Source organism: Ochlerotatus camptorhynchus, unplaced genomic scaffold, assembly GCF_037179485.1.
Source record: "Ochlerotatus camptorhynchus isolate MF236.1 unplaced genomic scaffold, CSIRO-AGI_Acam_v1.1 ptg000178l, whole genome shotgun sequence".
Lineage (NCBI taxonomy): Eukaryota > Metazoa > Arthropoda > Insecta > Diptera > Culicidae > Ochlerotatus > Ochlerotatus camptorhynchus.
The window spans coordinates 2573381-2589674 of NW_027040668.1; the positions used below are offsets into that span (position 1 = coordinate 2573381).

At 43.0% G+C, this 16294-nt stretch overlaps 2 protein-coding genes across 6 annotated transcripts in view; one reads left to right on the top strand and one right to left on the bottom strand.

Moving 5' to 3' along the window:
• dve (SATB1_N and homeodomain domain-containing protein dve) overlaps window positions 1-16294 on the top strand; it is an 897131-nt gene that overhangs the window by 748033 nt on the left and 132804 nt on the right. The window lies entirely within an intron of this gene.
• wdp (windpipe) overlaps window positions 536-16294 on the bottom strand; it is a 210625-nt gene continuing 194866 nt past the window's right edge. For all 4 annotated transcript variants that reach the window (XM_065222821.1, XM_065222822.1, XM_065222818.1 and 1 more), the window contains exon 3: window positions 536-4066. In XM_065222821.1, coding sequence (XP_065078893.1) covers window positions 1921-4020 — 2100 coding nt within the window. In that variant the 5' untranslated portion in view covers window positions 4021-4066 and the 3' untranslated portion in view covers window positions 536-1920. The remainder of the gene's footprint in view (window positions 4067-16294) is intronic.

Sequence of the window (16294 nt, forward strand, 5' to 3'; positions counted from 1 at the left end):
CAATTTTGAAGCTTATTTGGAAGATACCTTGAGTTAGTAGTAAGTTTTCTGGCAAATGTCGGGGGTTCGTGAGCATTCCTGACATAGCTGAAAATTATGATAGCATCAGATTGCGGGGTTGCTTGTGTAATAGGATGCATTGTTGATTGTTCATTAACTCTTGATCGCTTGTTATACTTATGAATATTTTAGGTGGACAAAAAGGCGAACTAAGAGTTTAACGCCTGAGCTTTTCCACATTTATATCACTGTGAAGCAACTGTAAACTCTAGAGGGAATTTATATCTGTAACTGTAACCAGTTCGATTTTGTTTTCAAACCTGGTTAAAATGTTATATTTAATTATCTTAAAGATAAATCGTCCCGCTCAAACCTTTGTAGGGGTAAGAGGTCGGACCACCATCATTACATCATTACCATCAGCATAATGATACAACTCCACATATAACATGGGACGAGTATGCCTTTAACGGCAGTTGGGTGGTCTTCTAACGTTCTGCTTTCGGATATCGCAAACGAAACAAGCAACCCACCATTTACGACAGTGTTAACTTCTAATATAATTTATTTAAAATACATATACAATAGTATTTCTTCACTTTCGTTAAATTATTAAAACTTAACAAACTTCCTATTCCTGACACAGAGACTGATTGCAAACCGCTAGCGGACATTCGTGTTCTACTTTTTATTGCTCGACTAATTTTTTTTCTCCGTTTTCAAAATGTTCATAAGGCAGCCAGTTTTACCATTCTCCTACGGGTATGAAAATCCAAAATTCTGTTCCTGGTTTTTTGCTTTAACTTAATCATTTTATTTTTTCATGGATTAAACTATTTTCTGGTTCCGAATTTTCTTACTTCCTGAACAGAATCATACACTACAGCAAAATCCTAACACAATAAATGGACTTAGTTGACTTCGTTCCCATGTTGATACCGAACGGATGATAGCTTAGTTCTATAATGTATGTTGTATAATTTATTGGCATCTTTATCCATTACAATTGCAGCAGCTGGGAGCACATATCCCTAAACTGGATGCGCGGGAGGGGAATCGGTATTATTTACTCTTTGAACGATAATATTTACATTCCAGTGACGATCGTCAGAATGGAGGGGGACGATTCAATTACTGCTAAATGGTCTTTTGTTGTTGCACGCGCGGGGGTGTGGTTCAGGAACGTTTACGCTTGTTGCGTGATCGATTGGGTTTGTTCTTTTGCTTGCTAGTTATTAATCTTATTGGATGATTTCGTTTTCGGTTGATTTCCATTCATTCGTTTGGCTATCACAATTGATTTTTTTGTTGGTTATTAATTTTAAAACATACTTTTACGGTACTTTTCCGGCGTCCGCATGGTTATTTTGATTAGTTTCATATATTGCCATCGACTGGTCGATCATCCGTCACAGTGGGGATTCAGTTTCAAAATGGTTTGTGCACTTTCATGATGACTTAGTATTTAAATAATCTTCACAACTAAATTACTGTAAATTCTTCTTCCTATGAATATGCATGTTTCTGAAAGGTTTTCCCATGCCGCTTTTTCAGGGCTATAATTTGATTTTTTTTTTTACATTTCCCGAATATATCTACCTAAGAAATAGACAGTTTTGAGCGTACGTGACAGTTACGTAAGGTTGAACGATGGGAGCTCAATGCCCAACGGCTGGTTATCTATACACAAATTTCTGACTCGATATACTCTTTCGAACTCTTATCGGTTCGGATATTTCACCGATAACGGATGTTCAGTGTCGATTTAAAAAAATAAAACAAACCCGGACCGCTCGTCCGGATTAGTAGTGCCTAGACGGACGTCACCGAACTCGTGACGTCCCGGATTCGTTAGGAAGGCTGCAGCAAAATCCACAAGGTGAACCGTCGTCTTTGTTGTCGTTGTCTGTGCAGCGTGGATCAGAACTTCTGGTCGGTTGTCGTTATGTAATCTCCGGCTCTCGATCGACTTCGCGTGACCAAGATGGGAGTTTTTGGTTTGGGAGTTTCGGTTAGTTTGATTTTGACGCGTCCGGTTTCCGGCGAGTACACCGGACTGTAGCGATCGGACTTGGGTGACGTGGGCACGTAGATGGGGCTGTAGCGCTTGGATTTGGGCGATTCGACGGATTCTGGCTGAAGATGATTGGGATTGCCGTTTGGCGGTAGGAGCTCTTCATCGTCCTGGGATGGCACATTGTGATTGGGTTGATGAACTCCGGCTGGTTCACCGTTACGTAAATGTCCGTTTCCGTTCTGTAGCGGAACCGTATTGTTATTGTCATTTAGAGGCACATTTTCGTAGAGGCTTTCTTTGCTCTTGTTTCTATCGGCTGGAATTGGTTTGAACGTCTCCATGGTTGGTTTCTCCAGCGAGGTTCGCTCCGGTTTTGCAGGAGCGTAGTTGTTTGTTTTGTCGTTGAAGACTTTCTGGTAGTCGGTCTTGTCGCGATCGTTCATCAAAGGCGCTTGCTCCGGCACTTTATGACCATTCTTCTCCAGTGGCTTACCCAGAAGACTCTTGTCCATATCTTGCAACTCGCGACCTCGAGCAGCTTCCAGATCAGCCTTACCACGACGATTTCTAGAGTCTGGTTTCCGCTTGCACATCACCAGAACAATCAAGCAAACCAAAATGATTCCAAGAATAGCCAATAGAATATAAGTTCCTTTACTATCCGAATCGGCCACGTTCGATTCGTTGATAATGTTTGCACTTTCTTTTTCGGTTGAGCTATCTGTAGCTCCTGTAGTACCCTTATCAACATCAACAACTGCTTTGAAAGGAACTATGTCATCTGACGACTCCGTATCATGCGAAACCGTCGTGTCATCTTCAGGTTTTTCTTGAAAAATACCCAAATTACCTTCAAAAGGAGTAATAGGCTTCTCTTCACTTTCACCACCCTCGTCGAATCCATCATCAGACTTGGGACCTTCTGACGTCTCGTCAAGATCAATTCCTCTGACGCCAGTGAGCAAAACACCACCGCCGCTACCACTTCCATCATCATCTTCATCTTCTTCCCCACCATGCTGCATCTGACCTACTAGAACATACTGTCCAGTCTCGTTATTTGCCTCACCAGATCCCTCGGTCATTGCCAAATCAACTGCCTTCCTAGCCTCAGCTTTTTCCTCTTCTCCAATGTCCGACGACAATTCATCACCCGAGCCACCCTCCACTTCGTCATCGTTTTGAATTTCAATCGGAGGATCCTGGGACTTTAGCTTCTCCCCAACAGGGAAATACTCCTTCTTGAAGTCATCCTCATCTTCCTCCTCTTCATCTTCCAAGTCTGCTTGATCCCCCAGCATCAGATCGTTTTCATCCTCGTAGTCATCCCAATTGTAACCTTCATCGCGCCCCCCAGCGCCATGGCACACGTCCGATTGCTTGACCTGCAACCACGGTCTACCCTTGAATTCCTGCGGTGCGCTACACTTGATGTGCTGATCGGACCACACGTGCCGCGTCGTCAGCCAGTTCCGAATGTGCAGCGTCTCGCAAGTGCAGTTGATTGGATTGTCCGCCAGCTCAATGTATCGCAGTTTCTTCAGTTTCATCAAGTACAATGGCAGGTAGGTGATATCATTGTGCGACAGATTCAGCGATTCCACAAACTGCGGAACCTTCGACAGCTTCCCGGAGGTGATTCGGTTCTGGCTCAGATTGAGTCGTCGTATTCTCCGGCCCAGGTGGCTCACCTCCGACAGGTGATTGTTGGACAGATCCAACTCGGTGATGTTTCGAATGTTCTCCAGCTGAGCGGGAATCTTCTTCAGTTCCAATCCGGACAGGACCAACCGCTTGATGGGAAGACTCTTGTCGATGCTTCGCAAGCCGGTCACGCTGGTACACGTGATACTGGCGTCCTTGCACTCGCAACCCTTTGGGCAGACGTACGAGGATGAGGTAGATGAAGTCGTGACGGCATTGAGCAGGACGAGTAGCGCCACCAGCGCCAGCTGGGGCAGCCGCCGTTTGGGGGACGACGACGCCACTCCGGACGACGTCATACTTTTCGTTCGAGTCGGGCAACGGCGAGGTATGGAGGCACTGGATCTGGAAACGAAAGAGAAAGGGAAAACGTTTTGTGAGAACAGCTAGTATTAGATATGAAATCAATCATGGCAATAACGAAAGGGAAACGGGAAGTGACTCCCGCAAAAGACATGCCTGTACGCTAACTTGAAAGTACCCATCAATGGTTAATAAAATACCCATTTTGAAGTAAAGTGGTGTTTAACACATTATTGAGAAAATTTTTGATCCATCAATGAGTAACTGTTACCCATTAATGAGTGACTGTTACCTTTGAATGAGTAACTTTTACAAAAGGTACTCATCGATGGGTCAAAAATTACTCATTAATGAGTTAAATCACGTTTCATCAAAATAGGTACTTTTACCCATTAATGGGTACTTTCAAGTGAGTGTGTAGTTCCAAAAAGAGCTACCGCATTTATTGGTTGGGTGTTGATTATAAAACTGGTAGACGTTTCAAGATGTCTGCAGTTTGTTTATTTTGCCTTTAATCAAGGGGGCACACGCTTATCAGAGTTTGTCACATGTTGGTGACAGAATTGAACTGTATGTAAGTTGATCAAACGGTTTCGAGTATGCCGCTAGGCATTTGTTGGTTGATATTGGAGAATGAAGTAATGGAAGTTTATTTTTACAGAATGCGAAGATTAAGGATGCAAAGTCGATTTCAAAATATAGATCGATCGAACCTTATTTATCATTAACTTTATTCTAATCAATCTCCGTATCAAACACCTGATTAACCCATGTTGCCCTGCTAATCAGTTGATTGAGTATAAGTCGTTATCTGTCTCTGAATTTAATCGTTTATTCATTTAACTTTAACCGATAAAATCGTTTCGATTTTAACGTAGGACTACGTCCGTAATTTCTATTTGGGGGTACACTTTGTGAAAATCAAAAATGGAACATGTAACAAAATTATGAAAGATTTTGAACGTTAATAACTCAGCTGCCCCTGGACCAATTTCAATAATTTTATCATCAATCGATCAGAAATATTTCGCATCTGTTAAACTTAAAACTGTATCATTTTTTCAAAATGTCACTATAAAAAATTGCACGAATGTGCAACAGTTGCTATGATAATTAAAACTATCACCGATTGCCTGCGAAAAGCGGTTTCCCTAACACAGATTTCAAAGTTGAATTCTATCCGGTCTCACCATACTGTGTTTATTCAATCACCGCGTGGTGAGTGTTGGTGTTCTCCAGTACACAACGAAATGCTCCCCGCGAGCAGCTATCTATCAAGGCTGGCCTCAACTACTGATTGAATTCAATTCCAATCACCGTGTGTGGTAGTGTCTGATCGTCGGCAGCAGCAGCAGTGCTTTCGACGCGTGGCGTTCAACATTGTTCTCCAGTACACAACGAAAGGCTGCCTGCAAGCAGCGAGCTGCAGCCCACATGGGCATCCATAGAAGGAGGAAGAAGCAGCTACGCTATTGATCGGAATCAGTAGCTCTTCGTGAGTCACTCTGGGCCATCTATGCCAAGTGCCTCATACTAAAGAGTATAAACAGAAAGAACCCTCAAATTCCTATTCCTACACAAAACATAAGCTCCTGCTGCAGTTAACAAATAAGATTTATTATATAAGACCATGTAGTCCTACGTCACCATTGCGTACAACCCCATAGGCCTGTCCCTTGTAGTTTTTTAAAACATAAGCTCTTTGCATTTTTGTAGCTAGGCTAGTGAATGCGAGCAAAAGGAATAATAATTATTAATATGATTTTTTGCTCACTCGGTCACTCGCATTCACACTGCCAGAGGCCTTAGAAAAGTACAGTGTATAGATGTGCAAAAAGTGTTCGTAAGAAATTTTTACAATAGAAACGATTTGCAAAGGACCGCGTGGCAAATTTTTCCACTTCTCTGGCTTTATGAGGAATGTTTTGAGGGCTTTTCGTGTCTGGAGGAATTCAAATTAACAGATGTGAATATCAGAGCAAGAAATAATGAAGAAGGGTATTTCCATATGCGTAGCCAGAGGGGGGCTGAAGTTACAGTTGCCCCCCTAAACTCAGCAACATAAAGGCTTTCGGTGAAATGGCGTTCGGTGAAATGGCATTCGACCAAATTTTCCATACTTATTTTTTTTTCGCTTCTCCCTAGCTCTAAACCAGGTTAAACTTGCAAACATTTCGGATTCCCTTTCTTCATCGACATCAGCATTTCCTTAGAAGCATGGAATTCTGCGGAGTGAACTTATGGATGGAACAAATGTATTTAAACATCAAGTATAGGATACTGCACGCGTCAAGAAACGGGTAAATTCAGACCTGGTTACTTAATGATTTTAGAAGTGCGCGCTCTGCCCACCACCATGCATGTGCCCCTTTCAAGAGCACCCATAATTGTAATAGGGTGGGTGTACAGTTATGGTTAAACGTTCCTATTATGGAGCGTTCCAATTACGGCAAATTCGGTTCTCATTGGTTCTTCTTCTAGACTTTTTGCACTTCTGTAGCGAGCATTTTCCCAGCTCTTAACTTGGTGTTCTAGATTCACTTCCACAGTTATTAGTTGAGAGCTTTATATGCCAGCCAATGCAGGAATTTGTCTCTATGTCCAGGGAAGTCGAGAACATTTCCAACCCGAAAAATTTCCTCGGCCAGACCGGGAGTCGAGTTTTCGGCATGGTAGTAACGTGTCTTTACTGACTAGGCTATCAGAGGCCACTGACGTTCTTGGTACTGTCCAGATATGAATGGAACTGAATTTGAAACCATTTAAACATCCCTGAAGTTCTCTGGACTACTGTGAAGTTTCAGTTAGATATCCGAATCGATAATCGGATAATCCGATATATTCTTAAGCTCTCTGGAGCAGTCGGGACTTTCCTGAAATTCCTGGAACTTCTTTCGAAATTTTTATAGAATACCATTTTTTCCCTCTGTTCGGACGTAAAACCACTGCGACCAGTAATTAAATCTATTGTAGTATATACCGTGTCCTTAGCTCAGTGCATGTCATATTACTCCATCACTAAGGCCTGTACTCAAAAAAAAAATGCACCAGGCAAAAGTATTCGCCAAAAATTTATTTTAAGTCGGATTTTCTTGAAACTTTCAGGGAATGAACTTATACATATGGATTATGTTTCAGCATAATTACTTTATTCAATTTCCTTTCCATCGCTGAAAGCCCGCACCTTTCCCTTAAGACCCCTCATTACATTTTGTGCAATAGTGGAGCCATTATTTCTTCAACTCCAACTCGTTCTTAAACACCTTGGACGATTTTCGAACTTTGGCCTTCATTATGGCCCAAAATCTTTCCACCGGACGAATCTCTGGTGAATTTGGGGGGTTGGTGGTTTTTGGTACAAAAACAACGTTATTATCTCTGTACCAATCAAACGTCGATCGCGCGTAATGGCATGATACCAGGTCCGGCCAAAATAATGTCTCGCCTCCGTGGGACCGCAGGAAGGGCAACAGACGCTAATGGAGGCACTCGGTGCGGTAATTTTCGCTGTCGATGGTACCCATTGTGATGTACGGTTTACTCAGTTTACCGCATTGGCATATGGCCTGCCAGAGCAAGTATTTTTTGGCGAATTTGTCCACTTTCTTCTTCCTTATGTTTTCCGGAACATGAAACCGTGATTTGGCAACGTAGAACTCCAGCCCCGGTATCTGCTTTGCGTCTGCCTTGATGTAGGTTTCGTCATCCATAACCACATACATCGGTTTCGTTAACCACCCTCGATACAGCTTCCTTGCGCGGGATTTGGCCACCGTGTTTTGTTGATCACGCCGGTTCGGTGCCTTCCGGACCTTGAATACACGAAGCCCAGCTCATTGCATGGTTTGCTGAACGAACCAGGCGAAACACTTTGCCTTCAGAGCCGCGTCGTGAATCGAATGGTTCGGATTACGCTTGAAATAATCCAACACCTTTCGGGCCTTCACAGGGTCAGCTGTCTTCGATTTTCTTCCACTTCCAGCCCGCCACTCGGTCGTCTGGGACTCCTTAAATGATTTACCACCCGAGACACAGTTGTATGGGTGATTCCCAGTTGTCTTCCGATCCATCTCATGGTCGCAGTCGGATTTTCCATGACGGCGCGCAAAATTCTCCGGCGATTTTCTTCTTGTTTCGACGACATCTCAATAACCACTGAACCGATTGTTATGAAATTCACACAATTCACTCCAAACTAGTTATACCCAGATTTTCATCAATTTTTACCCACGCATAAAAAAGTTACACACGGATAAAAATGGTGCATTTTTTCGAGTACAAGCCTTATTGAGAAATAATGAAGTATTCGGTTTTGATACAGGTGTCATTCTTGCCGTTATTGCAAGGAATCGATTCTTATTGAAAGGTTTCAAAGGGTATAACGAAGAGTGAGAGCCCCAACTAACAATTTTAGCTGCAGACTAGCTTATACAGCCAAAATTTGCCTTATGCAGGTAGTTTTTGGCTGTATAAGCTGAATTGCAGCTAAAATTGTTTGTTGGGGCGCCCTCCAAAGGCGCGCCCCTTTGTCAGTCAAAATTGGATTAAGGAATCTCAAAACACAATTACAAAACAAACAAAATTAAACAATGACACCGATAATGACCATGCATCAGAACCTTAGTCTTAATCACTTAAAACTATGGAACAACGAATATAAGATTAGGAATCACATAGATGAGGACTAACTAACTATTTTCTAACTTGTTTCAAGATCATCCTCGGTCCAGGTAACCTGAGGACTAATCACTATTAACAAGGCATAAAAATACTTGGATACTTGGAACCAGGGGTTGAAACGGTTGACGTGTTTTACTGCAATCGCTTCGTTGTCTACAAAAGAGAAAAACACCAAACCTCAGATATATCAATATACAATAACTCACATGAGAACGAAAACAACCTAATAAACTTCCTAAGAGACACAGCAACCTTCCACAGAATGTATAACACAAATAAGAACAACATATGCAACAAAAGCGGTAGCAAATCAAAACACACACAGGGGCACAATAAAACAATATCTCTTGGGCCTTACTTATACCACAAACACTCACGCGCACCAAACAGGAACACAAACTAAAACCACAAAGACAGAGACGTGGCCATCAAACTGACTAACTAGGCCACGACCAGCAGGACCATCCATGGCCATCCCGTGTGTGGGCCTTTCCATCTCTACCAGCTGCTGTTACAATTACCAATTACCAGTGCCCTCACGGAGACACCCTTGGCGAAATAACCCTAGGAGTTAAAAGTCAAGTAAATGTTAATGCCTAGCCGGACCGAAGAAATGTTTTGTTTGACGGCGAATGCAAACTGTTAGTAGAGGAGAAGAATGCAGCACGGGCGAGAATGCTGCAACACCGCACGAGATTGAATGTGGAGCGATACAGACAAGCACGGAACAGACAAAACTCGGTTTTTCGAAGGAAGAAGCGTAAGCAGGAAGACCGAGATCGCGAGACTATGGAAAATCTGTACCGCGTAAATGACACACGGATGTTCTACGATAAACTAAATAGTTCGCGCAAAGGCTACGTGCCGCAAGCCGATATATGCAAGGACTTGGACGGTAACCTTCTCACGAACGAGTGTGAGAAGTTGTAGAGATGGAAGAACTACTATGACGAGAACCTCAACGGTGATGCAGCAGAAAACGAGGTGGCACGGCAACAGACCTTGGAGCACGCGCAGAAGGCGACAGGCTACCGGCCTTTGATCCTCAAGAAGTTCAGGAGCAGATTGGTCGGCTGACGTATAACAAAGCAACTGGTGTAGATCAACTACCAAGTGAGCTATTAAAATACGGTTGCGAAGCACTGGCTAGAGCGCTGGACTGGGTAATTGTCCAGATTTGAAAGGAGGAGATATTACCGGAGGAGTGGATGGAAGGAGTCGTATGCCCAATCTACCAAAAGGGCGACAAGTTGTATTGCTGCAACTACCGCGCGATCACACTGCTGAGCGCCGCCTACAAGGTACACTCCCAAATTCTATGCCGCCGCCTGTCACCATTTGCAAGAGAATTCGTGGGCGAGATTCATGGATACCCGCGCTACCACGGACCAAATTTTTGCGATTCGGCAGGTTCTGCAGAAATGCCGCGAATACAACGTGCCCACACATCATTTTTTCATGAATTTCAAATCCGCATACGACACAATCGATCGAGATCAGCTATGGCAGATTATGCACGAGTACGGATTTCCGGATAAACTGACGCGATTGATCAAGGCGACGAGGGATCGAGTGATGTGCGTTGTTCGAGTATTGGGGACACTTGAGAAGGGGGTTAAGGCAAGGTGATGGACTTTCGTGTCTGCTTTTTAACATCACGTTAGAAGGTGTGATCAGGAGAGCTGGGATAGACACGAGTGGCACGATGTTTAGGAAGTCCATCCAGCATCTTGGCTTCGCCAATGACATCGAAATCAAAGCACGGAACTTTGAGATGATGGCGGAATCGTAATCAGACTGAAGGCTGACGCTAGGAGGATTGGACTTGCCATCAACGCATCAAAAACGAAATACATGAGAGGAAGAGGTTCTAAGTAAGACAATGTTAGCCTCTCACTCCGAGTACAGATTGACGGTGACGAAATCGAGGTGGTCGACGAGTTCGTGTATTTGGACTCACTGGTGATCACCGAAAATGATACCAGCAGTGACATTCAAAAATGCATCATAGCAGGCACTCTGGAGGACACTCCGGTCGAATAAAATTCGCCGCCGCACGAAGTTGACTATCTACAAGACACTGATTAGACCGGTAGTCCTTTACGGCCAAGAGACCTGGACTATGCTCGTAGTGTTTTCGAACGGAAGGTGTTGCGTACCATCTACGGTGGAGTGCAGATGGATGACGGAACGTGGAGGAGGCGAATGAACCACGAATTGCACCAACTGCTGGGAGAACCATCCATCGTCTACATTGCAAAAATTGGGTGACTACGGTGGGCTGGGCACGTTATAAGAATGCCGCACAACGACCCAGTGAAAATGGTTCTAGAAAGCAACCTAACAGGAACGAGAAGAAGAGGCGCACAGCGGGTAAGGTGGATCGACCAATTAGAAGCCGACTTGCGGACCCTTCGCAGACTACGAGGCTGGCGAAGTGTGGCAATGGAGAGTGGAGACGAATTCTTCGGACAGCAGAGTACAACAAAGCCTTAGCCTGATTGGTAAGGCAAGTATCATAAATAGAGGTAAAATATTCAATAAGAGATAGTAGATGGTTTGAAGCTCATTAAGGGGAAAGGGGACGCCATTAATTTATGTTAATTAAAAAGCAGTTTTTTTTTGTCTAAAACCGAAATTCTGTCAATGCAAATGTGTTCACTTTGTTCCAGTAGGTCAAGTTAAATGCAATAAACACATTCTCACAAAAATAATTTTGGTTTTGAGCGAAAAAAAAAATGCTTTTGAATTTTTGAAAATTAATGTCTTCACTCTGACAAGCTATCTTCAAACATAGTGGCGCCGGTGGTGTAGTGGTAAGCGTGATTACCTCTCACTCCAGCAGGCCTGGGTTCAATCCCAGTTGGCGCCGCCGGGATGTTCTGAGGCATAACATCTCTGATCATGCCTTCCTTCGGAAGGGAAGTAAAGCCGTTGGTCCCCGGTTCATAAGTTGATGGGTCGATAGGTTTACCCTATAGGGTTCAGGTGTGGGAGCTGCCTCCCTGGCGTCGGTAGCATTGGTGCTCAGCACGGAAAAAAGATCGACGGAAAACAAATTAAGGAAAAAATCTTCAAATACCGCAAGCCATAACTTTTATGCACTAATCTTATCTGAACAGAGATAAATTCCACAAATCCCTGTGTTCTGTAGGTACCTATATTAAAAAAAATGATTAGAGCAGAGGTCTGCAGGTAAAGGGTGATACGGTCAAAATTTGGTCAAGGGAAAACGCGTGTAAATCGGTGAAATCGTTTATTTAAAAAATCAAATTAAATTTCTTTTTCAAGTTCAATTAGTATAAAATTCAGGAAAAATATTCAGTTAGGCTTCCGCTTTTCCAAATCCGAATTGCCGGGCCTTACGCTTGACCCCTGCCATCAGATTTTGTACAGCCACCTTGTCCACCTTCTTCGCCTTGAACTGCTGCTCGCCCTTAGCAGTTTTTTTGGTCTTCTTTAGGTTCCGCTTGACAATAGCCCAGTATTTCTCAATTGGGCGGAGCTCTGGCGTGTTGGGAGGGTTCTTGTCCTTGGGAACCACCTGCACGTTGTTGGCGGCGTACCACTCCATGGCCTTTTTACCGTAATGGCAAGATGCCAAATCTGGCCAAAACAGTACGGAACAACCGTGTTTCTTCAGGAAAGGCAGCAGACGTTTATTCAAACACTCTTTCACGTAAATTTCTTGGTTGACAGTCCCGGAAGCTATGAAAATGCTGCTGTTCAAGCCACAGGTACAGATGGCTTGCCAAACCAGATATTTCTTTGCGAACTTTGACAGTTTCATGTGCTTGAAAACATCTGCTACCTTTCCCCTTCCTTTTGCCGTATAAAACTCCTGTCCCGGAAGCTGCTTGTAGTCGGCTTTGACGTAGGTTTCGTCGTCCATTACCACGCAGTCAAACTTCGTCAGCATCGTCGTGTACAGCCTCCGGGATCGCGCTTTGGCCGTCGTATTTTGTTTATCATCGCGATTTGGAGTCACTACCTTCTTGTAAGTCGATAGTCCGGCTCGTTTTTTGGCTCGATGCACGGTTGTAGACGATACACCCAGCTTATATGCGGCATCTCGGAGAGAGAGGTTAGGGTTTCGCTTGAAACTACCGGCAACTCTCTTTGTCGTCTCAGCGGCTTCCGGTTTTCGATTTCCCCCCGATCCAGACTTCCTGGCTGTCGACAAACGTTCCCCAAACACTTGTAACGGTTGATGTGGCAACTTTTAGCGATTTTTCCAACTTTGCGTGCGAGTAGCTCGGATTTTCGCGATGCGCGAGCAAAATTTTGATACGCTGCTCTTCTTGCTTGGACGGCATTTTGACAACTGAAGAGTGAATTCCAAAATCAAAATAGGAGCAACATTCTACACACACACACCTTCAAAATGAGGGGTGTTCAGGTTTTTTAAATGCAAAATTGAAAGAAATACGTCAAGTTGATATTGACCAAATTTTGACCGTATCACCCTTTAATTAGGTATCGCTGTAGCGAAGTCGATTTTGTGTTTTGACTCATGGGATTAATTAGTTTCACTAATTACATTTGATTCCAATATACTCAATTTATCTCGCCTTGAGACGCTCTATATTAAAATTCGATATTTACCCATGTCCCGTGCATCCAACTGGGAGAATATAATCAAAACCCAATTCGTTCAATTTCATCACGATATGCACTTTCGATTGGATGTCTAATGGCAAAACATGTTTCATCATCCAACCGAACATCACAACCCATTTGGTCATTTCTCGACGACCGACGGCGACGCGCAACAACCAGCATCAGCCCGCTCTGTTGTCAACCACATTTCACACATTTTGCCACCTTGAAAGAGATTTCAGCTGTATTTTAAAGCAAGATAGCTATATGAAAGTCCAAGCCGCCACCATTGATGGCAGCATGACGTGTGCATTTGTCGATTCAGGAAGTACGGGATTTTCTAAAGTTGAAACTGTGGGAATTTCGTCGAACATCTCTTCGCTGGTGTGCTGGTGATGAATTGATAAACCACAAAGTTTTACCACCGACACTGCAATGAGTGGGACCCTTCTTTGGTAAAAAGCCATAAATTATCTGGATGGGTACTGCTCGCGTGTTTTACACGAACCGCGGAAACCATACACAGCCCGGCAAAGAGTGATTTGTGATTTAGTGAGGGCGATAGCGGCTTCTTCAGGGCATTGAATCCATAAGAGCCATTCCCGGACGACTCAATCGAATTCCGCGCAAAATCCGACATGTTGTCGTTGAATGCCACCCAGTTGCCGCACAGATTACGGAAATCAATCAGGCTTAAAAGGCGGCAACAAATTAAAATTTCTATCAACTTCCTAATTACCCACGGGTGACGCGCAGACCCTCTGTCAATGATTAGCCTTTGCCACTCCACCAGCGATCTGTCTGTGTGATCTTTGGCATTGGAAGGTTGACGGCGATCGGTGTAGGGAAACAGTTGCCCATTATTAGCAACCTGTGAAGGCTCGAGTTGGTCATCAATCACGCATGGCTCCTGTGTAGCTGTAGTCAAGACCATCTGGAAGGTTTTGTTTTGTTTGCGGTTGTTCCTGACATGCTACCGACCGACGACTGACACGTTTGAGTCACTCAACAGCACGACAAAAGTTGCGTGCACCTACAGGTGGTAATTTTCTACACGAAAGTGTCAGATTACAATTTACAACACTCGAATGTGTGGAGTCATCGGTTGATGTGATCGAAATGAGACTTATTATACGGAAAGGTGCCGTTGTTTGCGGATGAAGTTTTGGTAGGTATTCCCCTTTTATTCAATTTCTAGTTGCCTGATCTTTGGTAATGAGAATACCGACTGCAAATGGTATTGTTATTAACAATAAAACAGGTACCAAGGATTCCAGAAAAAAATAAATACCGACTTAAACTCCGCATCCGCAAACAACGGTACCTCTCTGTACGATCTCTCTGACCGGTGGAAATTAGTCCCATTTAGGATTGGTAGCTAGAGTCCGCATAAAATGGTAATGCTTAACTGCCTTTGCGTTGGGCATAAACGTTTCAATGGCGAATGTTGTCTATCCACAACTGGAATGTAGTATTTATTTAACTACCTTCAATTAGAGAAAAGTATGTGTAATGAGTCATGAGAAAAAAGGAAAACACATTTTAACCATGACATTAGAAAAATCACTCTTAAATACCCTAGTAGCACACCTAAGGCTAAACGGATGAGATACATATTAGTCAGAATCAAGTTTTGCTATAACCTTTTTTTAACCGTAATTGAAGTGCGCTACTTGCAAACACGTGGTCAGCACTCACACACTCATCACGAAACGGTTGCTTTCCAAAGTCAACAACGCATCGACCGATAGAACTGCTGATGAAGAACAATGAGGAGGACCATACAATGGCAGGGTTACCAAAACTACAGATAAATCTGTATTTCTACAGATGTTTCAGAGTTTTTAAAACCAAGATTATATATTCTCAGATTACAGATTTTTAGGATTTAAACAGATAACACAGATTTTTTAAATATGATCAAACATTTGAAAAAATAAATAAACAAGAGATTTTTAAAATAACAAAATCGCTTGGTGAAATTTTATCATCACCAAGTTTTTATATCTATACATGCTTTTTTGCGGTCAGAAAAGGAGAAAGAGAACTGTCAAAGGTATTCTTTTTTGTCAAGCCATAAGTAATTTATGAACAAATATTTTTATCTCTTTTTTGCCTTTATAATAAAAATGGCTCAATCACTTTACAAAGGAATTTTTTTAAGGATTCAATTAATAAATTATCAACACAGATATCATCAGATATCATTATGTGAACGGGGTATAAGATGAAAAGATTTTTTGGGACAAAAACACTGATTTCCTTTTGGTAACCGTCCACAATGGTTGCTGTCGAGAAAACAGACGATCACGTGGCGCACATCAAGAGTGGCCTGCTTTTGTCGACAGCCGAGTGAAGTTTACACATCGAGAGTTACCTGATGAGCATCAGTGATGGCATTATCATCACTCGAATGATTTTTTTTCCGCTTTCATAGGCTCGAAATATCACGCGTGATATTGGAACAAAGTAACAAGCATGATGTTGATTTTACAAGCTCCTTTGATACAATTTAACCTCCGTTTAGGAAGTCTTTTTTTACGCAGTATTCAATTTACGTCCCTCTTTTTACGAAGTAAATCCCAAATAACGAGTTTTTTTTTGTGATTTTGGGAAACTGGGATGTACTGTGAAATACCTCACAATATGGGTATTGTTGGAATCGTAGTGACGCGTAGGGACCGGAAATCGAAGTCTGTCGCCATTTTGAAATCCAAGATGGTGGCTTCCGGTTACAGAAAAGCTTGGATATTCTGTCATATACCCCGCAGTATGGGTGCTTTTGGAATCGGAGTGACGTGTAGGGACCGGAAATCAATGTCTGCCGCCATTTTGAAATCCAAGATGGCAACTTCCGGTTTCATAAAAACTTGGAAATTCTGTCATATACCCCACAATATGGGTATTTTTGGAATTGGAGTGACGTGCAAGAACCGGAAATTTATGTCTGACGGCATTTCGAAATCCACGATGGCGGCTTTTGGTTATAGA